At 53.2% G+C, this 11,000-nt stretch overlaps 3 protein-coding genes and 1 non-coding gene across 4 annotated transcripts; 3 read left to right on the plus strand and 1 right to left on the minus strand.

Annotated features, from left to right (window-relative positions):
• Positions 1-662: 662 nt before the first annotated feature.
• Positions 663-2,991, plus strand: BDV59DRAFT_189010 (uncharacterized protein). Its single transcript, XM_073691540.1, has one exon. It carries the CDS (start codon positions 1,374-1,376, stop codon positions 2,742-2,744), a length of 1,371 nt encoding a protein of 456 aa, XP_073543017.1. The 5' UTR covers positions 663-1,373; the 3' UTR covers positions 2,745-2,991.
• Positions 2,992-3,136: 145 nt separating this feature from the next.
• On the plus strand, positions 3,137-8,203 carry BDV59DRAFT_147600 (putative UDP-glucose:glycoprotein glucosyltransferase). Its single transcript, XM_073687304.1, has 5 exons — positions 3,137-3,546; positions 3,622-3,975; positions 4,039-4,852; positions 4,901-5,161; positions 5,212-8,203. Exons 1-5 carry the CDS (start codon positions 3,401-3,403, stop codon positions 8,077-8,079), a joined length of 4,443 nt encoding a protein of 1,480 aa, XP_073543018.1. The 5' UTR covers positions 3,137-3,400; the 3' UTR covers positions 8,080-8,203.
• On the minus strand, positions 8,204-10,396 carry BDV59DRAFT_147598 (MYB DNA-binding domain protein). The gene has a single exon (XM_073687303.1). It carries the CDS (start codon positions 10,145-10,147, stop codon positions 8,327-8,329), a length of 1,821 nt encoding a protein of 606 aa, XP_073543019.1. The 5' UTR covers positions 10,148-10,396; the 3' UTR covers positions 8,204-8,326.
• Positions 10,397-10,538: 142 nt separating this feature from the next.
• Positions 10,539-10,620, plus strand: BDV59DRAFT_t148. Its single transcript has one exon. It is a non-coding gene; the product is annotated as a tRNA-Leu (tRNA).
• Positions 10,621-11,000: the final 380 nt, after the last annotated feature.

Raw genomic sequence — 11,000 nt, forward strand, 5'->3', positions numbered from 1 at the left:
CCGATAGGACCCACTGAGATTGACAGCCCTCCGTCGGTGATGGATCCGTTACCCAATCTCCTTACTCCCGGGTAATGGACATGATGCATGCGCATATGTACAAGATACATTGGCATGTACAGATGGAACTCTCCGCGGGAGATCCGGATGGTCTGCAAGATATCTGCGAGACGAGAGGGGACGCACTGATCCCCCATCCACCACCGCCACCGAGGAAGTTAAACCCCTCGAGGGAAGTTTGCCCCTCGCACAGTTAGCGCATAAACTAAGGGCGGAGCGTGTCTTCCGAACGGTCCAAACCCAGCCTACCGGGGCCGGGAAGCGTTACGCGGGAGCCCTGGATTGATCCATCGCATGGAAGGATGGAGTGAGGAGGACGGGGGAAGAGAGACGATGATTGACGATAGGAGGAATAATAGGAGGTAGGAGAACCAATACAACATACAGGCGCGAGGAATAATTGTGAATATGTCGGAAGTTTTCGACAAAGTAAACATGAGAAGGCGATGATCCATGGAACTGGATACGGGAGACGCGATCGGATCAGGGAAAAAGAGTCTGGACTGCCTGAGGCTCCACCTGCCTCCCGCCATCCCGCACTGACGGACTTCCTTCTTAAGCCTGAGACCTTCTCTTCTTCTCTCCCTCCCTCTCTCTCACATCCACTTCCTTCATTACCTCGTTCTTGTCTCACTCTCCCTTTTCCCCTATACTTCATCTCTCGCGTCCTTCGTTTTCTAGTTTCTCTCTCTCTCCCCTCACTCTTGACGAGTCTTCCTCGACCTCGGTACGTTTGCTTTGACAGCAACCGCTCACTATTGTTTTCCGTGCAACCGCTGCACCTCCGTTCGAGAACTCTTCCACGCAATTCCATTTGTTCAATTTCTGTCCTTCGGGCAAACGAACAAAGAATAATCCGTGGTCTTCGACGATCCGACGTTTTTTTTTTTCCCCCTCCACCGTGGCTACGTTTGTCTCCTCTGTCGAACGGCTGGAGCCTTCAACCCGCCTCCTTCCCAAGGGGTTTCTTCTGTCTGATTCCGAATGAAACTATAAGCCTCCTTCTCCCTGTCAAAGGAGCTCGGACGTGATCTGCCCCATCGTTCGTGCTATGGGCTTCTCCTACGTTACACCCAAGTAATGCCCGCTGTTATTGCGCACCACAGCACCTCTTGTCGATTTCAACCTGCTCTGCATCTCCTATCACGTCGTACACCCAATTTCCCTGCCCTTGGTTGCAAACCAGCCTCGTGAACCCCTCCGTCCCTTTTTATATCCTGTCGTAGCACCCGTTCATTTACCTCGTTCTTCCCTCGTTTTATTTTTCACCTACTACTTCTTGCACCTGCTTCTCTCTCTCCTACCCTAAAATCATGGCTCACTCCGACCACCTGGACGCCCCGGATGGCTCCTCTCTCATCTGGATCCTCGACCACTGCTTCCGCTATCCCGGTTCATACGAGATCCCGTTACGCACCATGTACTCCTTGAACTGCAACCCCACAAGACAACCGCCGCCGAGTAACCGTCCTCCTGAGACAGCTTTCAGCCACCACTCCTCCAGTTCATCCAAATCCTCACTGTCCTCTCATAAGGATGAACCAACGACCAGTGCTGCCGACTTTCGGGCTCTGGTAACCCACCATGCATCTCGTGTCCGCTCTCAACCCTGTTCCCTTCCGCCCAGCTTTGTCACCTCATTCCTGCGTCGTTGTTTCACCCCTCACCTGGAAGATGTTGATTTCCCTCAGGCCTTGACCGGTCTCGACTACCTGAAGGATCTCGATATCCGGCGCCGCAAGGAGGTGGCGGCAGCATTCCAGCGACTCCAATTGGAGCAAGACGATTTCCGTGTGAACTCGGAGTTTGCCAAAAAGCATCCGGGCGTCTTGGCTTGGGTTGAAACCATCAGTGTCCAGAGTCGCAAAGCCGAGGCCCTCTACACCCAAATTTACATCGGTATTCGTCGGTGGACCTTGATCAACGAGATGTTGATGGAACCGTACAACAAGGCCAACTGCGTCGCCATGCTGAATACTCTGTTTCCCCCGGTCACGGAGTCCACCGTCACACCCACCTCCCAACTGACGCCGCACATCCTCAAGTCCCACCGGGATGGTTTCTTCCGGTACATCTCGGCCAGAGGCGTGAACGGAAAAGAGATCCTCGATAAGATGATGGCACAGGGGGCCCCTGAGGGAGAGAGGTTCGGGTGGCCGCTGGTTCGGGACGCCCTAGATAAATACCTCCGCATCACTAACGATATCATTGACGAGTGCATGATGGTGAGAAGCCCGGCCAGCTTCGAGCCCAACGAGGAAGCTCAGTCTGGTACTCATAAGGGCCGGAAGGTGGATTCGGGCATTAGCTTCGGCTCGTCAGAGAGACTCCCAGCCCCCTCCATCCACAGTACCACCAGCTCTGACTCCGTTCTGGATAAGCCACTGCCTCCCTTCCCCACAAAGAATCTCCCCACCTTGCCATTCAAGACCGGGGCATCCACCCTCGAACGGCTAGCTCGGGAGCTCCGCAAGCTCGGCGATACTGGCAAAGTCAAGGGCCTGAAGAAGATGCGGTCGACGAGTGCTCTCCACGCTCGATCGGAAAACCTGCCTACCAACAGCCCCCGCCAGGAGTCATTTTTCGAAGGTGAAGAGATGAAACGCAAGCGACTGATCTGGGAGGCCACAAGCCGTAAACGGCCCCATTCCAAACAACCCAGCACCGAGGTTCTCCAGGGGTAACTTGAGGGATTGTATCTTACTGTTGGGATTTATTTTGTGTTCTGTTGCGAAAAGAGAGGCAAGACAAAAGCACTTGTTTATACATGGTTGGAAGCGTTCTGGAGTTGGGCATCTGATATGATTTGTGTTCTTCGGATTCAGGATTGGGGAGTTCAACATCTCTATGCATGGGTTGATATATTGGGGTGGAAGGAAAGGAAAAGGGACTGATCAATGACCGAAAAATGTGATGATAATGTCTTACGAATGTGCTTGTTGCTCCTGAAGTATAAGTTGTAGGTCTGTAAACAATGACGGAAGTTCTGCGCAAGTGGCCGCTGCGCCCGCCGGAGGATTGGCGTCAACAGCGGCGACGGTGGCCAGAAGAAGCTCCTCCTCCCTCCAATGTTCCACCTAAGCCCTGTGCTGTTGGAGATCCGTCCATATCTCCCGGATGCATACTCAATCATTTGGGATTCTTCGCGGTCTGTGGTCTTCTCGAAACACAATCTCTCCATCGTGATGCTTGCGACATAAGCTAGCTCTCCATCTCGGAACAAGATAGCTATCCAGCCGTGGGCATCGATAGATCTCCACTACTGTGGCTTTTGTGATTTCTCTTGGATTCGCCCATTCCGTTGCTTCTTCGTCCTGAGCGAACCCGATAGGCAGCAAAAATGGTGTCTCCGCTCCGGTTAATCGCCTCCTGGCGAGCGAGTATAACTGTTGCTGCCCTCCTGGCTTGTCTGGTCCAGGCAAGCCCATCAGTCAACGTTGCTTTACAAGCCTCATTCGACTCGGCGCCATATCTCCTAGAGCTCCTGTAAGCTCGGCTCTGTGTCTTCCTGGCGTTGGGGTTCTCCGTTACCTCGATAGCTAACGTATTCTTGCTGTATAGAGAAACGGTCGCCGAGGAGAACTCTACAGCGTATTTCCCCTTACTCGATCGCATTGCGGGCGGCGCATTCGATGATGCCGTCTCCGATAAGGAAATTTACGATCGCTTTTTACAGGTCGTCCACGAGGATGGTCATCTCAAGACCCCAGAAACCCTGTCGTCCTTCAAACTCTCTCTTGCGATCCGATCCGCTACTCCTCGAATCGCCGCTCATTACCAGTACTATAATGCTTCGGTTCAGCACTCCTTAATGGCGGCTCAGGATGCCGTCTGTCCGGTCTGGGTACACTCGGAGGGGAAACAGTACTGTTCCGCTACGATGGAACGTGCTCAGCAGGATGTTCTCGGAGACATGTGAGTTGGAACTACATATCGGCGTTCTGTGTGGGCTTTGTATTAATAGCTCTTCGACCTCAGGGATCCGAAGGAACTCCCCTTTGATCGAGTATTCGGTGACCCGTCCCTGCCTTCGGCTGTCCTGTACGCCGACGTGACGGCCCCAATGTTCCGAGACTTCCACCAGACCTTGGTATCTCTGGCCAAGGAAGGCCAGATCTCGTATCGTGTCCGGTACCGGCCTCCACAGAATTGGATCCGGCGACCTCTTTTTGTCTCCGGTTACGGGGTTGAACTTGCCTTGAAGCGCACTGATTATATCGTCATCGATGATCGGGATGCTGAGGGAAGGGACACCAAGCCCGGCACAGCCGAAGGGGACGCTCCCGATGACCTTCGGCCGCTGTCCTCGTCCGAGGTATCGCGGCTGGGGGTGAACACGGTCAGCTATGTGATGGACAGTGAGAATCCGCTCGACACCCTCGTCCAGCTGTCGCAGGATTTCCCCAAATACTCCTCAAAGGTCGCTGCGCACAATGCTTCTGCGTCCCTCCTGAAGGACATCCGCTTTAGCAGGCTGCAGATGCTGCCTCCCGGCGTAAATGTCATGTGGATCAACGGCGTGCAAATCAATTCCCGGCAAGTGGATGCCTTCTCCCTCTCCGACCATCTGCGTCGCGAGCGGAGGCTCATCGATAAATTCCGGGATCTGGGTCTCTCGGCCCAGGAGGCTGTTGACCTTCTCTCCCATGAGTATATTGCGAAGGCCATGGCACAGGATGCGTCTCAGCGATACAATTATCGCGATGATATTGAGGGCGGTAAGGTCATAATATGGTTGAATGATCTTGAAAAAGACGCGAAATACGAGTCCTGGCCTAGCGACCTGACCGCTGTGCGTACTCCCATTTCTTTTGGCTATCTTCTTTGCTAACACTCACAGTTCCTGCAACGCACATACCCGGGACAACTTCCTCCTGTGCGCCGCGATGCCCACAACATCGTTGTTCCGGTCGATCTGACTAATGCCGAAGACATGAACCTGGTAGTCCAGACGATCCAGGTCTTTGTCATGAAGAAGATTCCAGTCCGGTTTGGCTTGGTCCCAACTGGATCTTCTCCGGGCTCTGCAGCTCAACTCAAAGTTGCACATTATCTCCACGAAACATTCGGTCTTTCCAGCTTGATTAAATACCTGGAAGAAGTATGTCCCGAAGATGCTACACAACAACATTCGGTTGCTAACGTGACTAGTCTACTGCCAAAAATAGGTTTACCACCCCTGATAAGGGCTGTTTCCAGTCTGCGATCCAAGACCGGAACGTTCGCGCCGACAAGAAAGCTCTGTCGTTCGAAGAGGTCCTACAGGATATTGAGCTCGATGGCTTGGTGTCGCGGACACTTGATTACCAGAGCAGACTTGGTATCAATGGAGAAATTCCTCCTCTTTTCGTCAACGGCGTCCCCATCACCAGAGGCGAGAGCTGGGTGCAGGACATGAGCATGCGAGTGAACAGGGACTTGCAATTGATTCAGCAGAGCATTTTCGAAGGCCTGCTTGACGAAGACTCGTGGATTCCTGGCTTCTTCCTTTCCGATGCTTTCGATCGACGCAACCCTTGGGTCATACCCGAGGACCCTAAGGACATCAAAGTCGTGGACTTGGCTGGTATCGCAGGTTCTCAGCAGGAGAATCTAGAAGCCACACCCCGCTTACCTTCAGACGAGGAGGATTCCCTGGAAAGTGCATATATGGTTGTTGTGGGCGACTTCGATACAGATTTCGGTCTCAAATTACTTAAAGCTGCTCTTGGCAGCCGGAAAGGACATAGCGAGACTGAAGTACTATTTATGCACAACCCCACGACGTATACGTCTAGTCCTGGTCGATCCGCATCTGTTTACCGTCTATTGAAGGACGGAAAAGAAACTGATGGCGAGAAACTCTTGGAAATGATCACTTCGGGCAGCACCACGGTCTCGGCCAAGGAGGCAGAAGAGATTGCTTCATTTTGGGAAACGCAACAATCCTTGGCGTATGATCTCGGCTTCGAAGCAGGTCAGGCCGGGTTTATAGTGAATGGAAGAGTGATTGGGCCTATGCAGGATGACAGCGTGGTGACTCCCGAAGACATAGATGCGCTTCTGGGCTACGAACAGGCCAAACGGATAGGCCCAGTTACAAAGGCCTCCAGAGCCCTTGGGTTCGGATCAAAGCTCGCCAACCCCCTGGCGTTTGCGAAGTTGACTTCACTCGCAACCCTGTCAACTATCTCAGATGTACCTGAGGGCATCTTTGAAAGCACGTCGGAAATCCGGATGAACTTATATGACAGATGGAGCGACTCTGATTCTGTTATAACGGTCTCCAATTCCGAAGACCCAGCGATCACAATTGTCGCTTCTCTCGATCCTACTTCTGAGGTCGCCCAAAGATGGCTTCCAATTTTGAAGGTTCTCTCAAAACTCGCAAGCGTACGGCTTCGGCTGTTCTTAAATCCACGGGAGGAAATTAGTGAGCTTCCTACCAAACGGTTCTACCGCTACGTCTTGGACTCAGAGCCATCCTTCAATGACGATGGGTCACTCTCAAGACCCGGCGCCTCGTTCTCGGGAGTTCCAGTTGAAGCGCTTCTTACATTGGGCATGGACGTACCATCTCCTTGGCTCGTGGCTCCTCAGGACTCTATCTATGACCTTGACAACATCAAGCTAAGCTCGCTGAAAGAAGGATCCGACGTCGATGCTATCTATGCCTTGGAGCATATCTTGATTGAGGGTCACTCCCGCGACCTGACCACGCAGAGCCCTCCCAGAGGTGTTCAGTTGGTCCTCGGAACTGAAGACCACCCATACTTCGCCGACACCATTATCATGGCTAATCTGGGATATTTCCAGTTCAAAGCCCAGCCTGGGCTGTGGAAAATTAATCTCAAGCCAGGTCGCAGTGAGCGCATTTTCAACCTCGATAGTGTGGGTGGTCTTGGGTATAGCCCCCAGCCAGGCGATGAAAACAACGAAGTGTCTCTTCTCTCCTTCCAGGGCAAGACACTCTTCCCCCGCCTGTCACGTAAGAAGGGCTATGAGGATGAAGATGTTCTGGAAACCGGGCCTCGCCCCGGTTCACCCATGGACTATGTTTCCAAGGGTCTGAACTTCGCCTCGGGCGTCCTCTCGAGCGTCGGAGTTGGCTCAAAGGGCGCTTCCGAGAAACAAGCGGACATCAACATCTTCTCTGTCGCCAGCGGCCATCTCTACGAGCGCATGCTCAACATCATGATGGTCTCCGTCATGCGGAACACAAAACACTCGGTGAAATTCTGGTTTATCGAACAATTCCTCTCCCCGTCTTTCAAGGAATTCCTTCCCCATCTAGCCAAGGAGTACGGATTCTCCTACGAGATGGTCACCTACAAATGGCCCCACTGGCTGCGCGCACAACGTGAGAAACAGCGCGAGATCTGGGGCTACAAGATCCTATTCCTCGACGTCCTATTCCCCCTCTCGCTAGACAAGGTTATCTTCGTAGATGCCGACCAGATCGTCCGCACGGACATGTACGATCTCGTCTCTCTGGATCTGGAGGGCGCTCCGTACGGCTTCACCCCCATGTGCGACTCGCGCGAAGAGATGGAGGGTTTCCGCTTCTGGAAACAGGGCTACTGGAAGACCTTCCTCCGCGGCCAGCCCTACCATATCTCGGCGCTCTATGTCGTCGATCTGAGCCGCTTCCGCGCCCTGGCTGCGGGCGATCGTCTCCGCGGCCAGTACCAGATGCTCTCCGCCGATCCCAACAGTCTGAGTAACCTCGATCAGGACTTACCCAACCACATGCAACACCACATCCCCATCAAGAGTCTTCCGCAGGAATGGCTGTGGTGCGAGACATGGTGCTCCGATGAAGCGCTTGGTCAAGCGAGGACAATCGATCTCTGCAATAACCCGCAGACGAAGGAGCCCAAGTTGGACCGCGCGCGGCGACAGGTTCCGGAGTGGACCGAGTATGATGATGAGATTGCAGCGTTGGCGAAGAGAGTCGCCCAGGAGAAAGAACAGGAGGATGTCCCCGTTGAAGAGGAAGACGAGGAACATCCTTCCACTTGGGACAAGGATGAGCTTTAGAATTTTGCTTTTGATATTGGTATGCTGGTGTACGGGTTGTATATTGAATGTTGATTACGATTAATGCTGGTATAAAGCTCAGAACACGTGCCCATGTTGGGGCAAAAGCAACGCTAGTTTTGGATATCATAAGCTATCACGAATGAAACTCTATCACAACGTCCTGTCCAAGGATCAACACTGGTCTAGACTTCTTTTTCCTTCACATGGCCAAGAAAGCGACTCCTGGCAGACTGCTACCCAAAAGCTAATCGCTGTTTGAAAAGAAGTCGTCCGGTTCCATTTTGATGTTCCGGCTTGCGAAATTGCGGTTCGAAGCAGTTGGATTAGGGAGGGAAGGAGACCGCCGCTTGATCTTCTGTTCGTCCGTGGGAGGTTTGACATCATCTTCGTCCTCATCCGAGTCACTCGAGCTATCAGAATCACTTGGACTATCGGTGCTAGAGTCATCTTCGCTTGAGGACGACGATTCGCTATCGGATGACGAGGTCTCAACGGGGCTAGTACGTTCGGGCTTCAGAGGGGGTGTTGACTGGACGGGCTTTGATTGCTTTCCTTCCTCGTCATCTGACTCCTCACTCTCGCTTGAGCTGTCACTGTCGTTATCACTGCTGGCTGAACTTTCAGAGTCATCGGAGGAGTCGTCGTCACTATCGGTGTCGTTCTTGGGCGGTTCAACCGCATGCGTCTTAGTGGGCGTAGGGGAAGGTTCCGATAGCTCCTCGGTTTCCTGCGGAGTTTCATCGACTTGGGGCGCCTCTGAGCTTTTCGACTTTGACGTGGGCGTCTTCGGAGCAGCATCCCGCGGTGATGCTTGCTTCTTGGAGGGCGTGCTCCCGTCGGCGGTCTTGTCATCCGGCTTTGCCTCATCCTCGTCCGACTCATCCACATACTCGGAGCTCTTGTAGTTCTTATCTGGGGTGGCGCCCTGGGGATGGGATTGCGACCTGGCTCTTCGGGCGGACGGCCTCGTCTCCGACGCAGGGTCATACACAGCGTCAGGCTGGCCATAGCGACGCTTCTCCAATACCTTGCCTCTGACCTTGCGCCATTTGTCCGCACATTGTTGCCGCGATCGAGTGAATCCCATGTCTCTACTAACATAGCCCCACTGTACCATGCCCCAATCCATCTCATATACATCCTTGCTTGCTTCGACCTTGCCCTCAGCCTTGAATTGGGTATAGGCGTCCTGTAGAATCTCCAGCAACCTGGTCGACTCTTCTTGAGACCACGGACCCGACCTCATCGTGTTCCGATGCTGAAGCCGGTTCTTCCACCGCTGGACGACATCGTCGTCGCTCCGCCCGAGCAGCTTCGCAATGTACGCAAATTTCGGTCCATACTTCTCATGGAGCTCGATGAGTTCCTGGTCCTGGAGAGGGGTCCACGCGTGCGGCTTCTGCTGCGAGTCCTGGAAATGCCGTCTCATGAATCGGTAGACGGACCGCTTGTCTCGCTTCGGGTGGACACTGTAAATGGCGCGCCAGAATTCGGGTTTGGTGATCCCCGCCTCGCTGGGGAAGGTCTCCTTCTCGCGGGCCGAGTGCTGCACCATGGTGTCGAACGTGGGGCCTCGGATCCCATAGGTGTTGCAGAAGCTGACCTTGAATTTCTCCAGCGCGCTCACCTCGTCCGGCGTGAAGTGTCCAACGAGGCCGCCGCCGTCGGAACCCCGGCGCCGGCGCTTGGTCTTCTCTCTGAGGAACGGGTTACTGTCATCCTGGTCGGGCGTCGCCGGTTCGATGGCCGTGGACTTCCTCTTGCTCACTTTCTCCGGGGGCGGGGAGGCAGAGGGGGAGGCGGCGGGCCTTGTGGGCTTCCGCGGGGGGACGGGCGAGGCTGCGACCTCCGGTTCTTCCGACTCGGAGAGGGGAGATGCATCTGTTGGAACGTCTTCGTCGGGTTTCGATTCGACCGACTTGCGGGACTTCTTGTCAGATTTGTAGACCTTGAGCTTCTTCTTGTTGCTGTTGATGTAAAGAGTCTCTTCTCCTTCGCGGGTAGGTAACAACGTGTCGCGCCTCGGCGCACCGTTGCTGTCCCTTTTGCGCTTTGGCACGCTCATTTGGTTGAGGAGTTGTCGGATGGAGGACGGCCTGTGGGTGAGATGATGCGACTTTGGAGGGTGTTAGACAGCTAGGTTGTATGAAGCTCGGAGGTAGGCGTACGATGTGCTGGTCAGTATCCCGTGGGGAACCCCACAATGGCGGAATAGGATACCAAAGTCCGTAGGATTTCACAGCGAACGGAGCGAAGATACACTTTCTAGACACTCAGACGATGAGGAGAGCGCATGGGGTTGGAAGAAGTCGGCTTGAAGCAGCGCTGGAAAACGCGCAACTTTTTTGCGGGTCTTTTGAAGGTGCCCGTCTCCAATGTGTCCCGATTGGGCTAAGCTTAGCCTCACGTGTATATTCTCTGAAGTATGCAAAAATTAAGCGTGTCCAACATCTTAAGGCGAGATGGCCGAGCGGTCCAAGGCGCTGGAGTAAGGTTCCAGTCTCGAAAGGGGCGTGGGTTCAAATCCCACTCTCGTCAACATCTTCTTTTTTCCCTTTTTCCTTATCACTTGAACTTACTCACCATACATTACTTTAACCTATAAGCTATGTGGTTTTGGATGTTGTTGAATCCCACTCGGCAATCTTTGGACGGCGCATGTCAGCCGCAACCATGAGTATCTCGCCTCCTCCCACCCCGCCGTCGAGGGCTTTGACAGATGATGAGTGGAGATTCAAGTCTATTTTATTTATATTACCATTAGATTTAAATATAAGCAATAACTTTTTTTAATATCTTGTTGGAATAAAGAATAAAGGTGGTAATATCAGTTTCTTCTTTAATTTATAGTGTAAACTAAGAACTAAAAAAGATATATAATAATATATATTACACCACCCTGTAAGTGGGTGGAGGAT

This window comes from Aspergillus ambiguus (assembly GCF_047715705.1).
Source record: "Aspergillus ambiguus strain CBS 117.58 unplaced genomic scaffold BDV59scaffold_60, whole genome shotgun sequence".
Lineage (NCBI taxonomy): Eukaryota > Fungi > Ascomycota > Eurotiomycetes > Eurotiales > Aspergillaceae > Aspergillus > Aspergillus ambiguus.

Coding starts and splice junctions, on each gene's coding strand:
- BDV59DRAFT_147598 (XM_073687303.1), bottom strand. CDS start 10,147: ATGAGCGTGCCAAAGCGCAAAAGGGACAGCAACGGTGCGCCGAGGCGC.
- BDV59DRAFT_189010 (XM_073691540.1), top strand. CDS start 1,374: ATGGCTCACTCCGACCACCTGGACGCCCCGGATGGCTCCTCTCTCATC.
- BDV59DRAFT_147600 (XM_073687304.1), top strand. CDS start 3,401: ATGGTGTCTCCGCTCCGGTTAATCGCCTCCTGGCGAGCGAGTATAACT. Junction 3,547..3,621: donor CCATATCTCCTAGAGCTCCT/GTAAGCTCGGCT, acceptor CTTGCTGTATAG/AGAAACGGTCGCCGAGGAGA. Junction 5,162..5,211: donor TGATTAAATACCTGGAAGAA/GTATGTCCCGAA, acceptor TAACGTGACTAG/TCTACTGCCAAAAATAGGTT.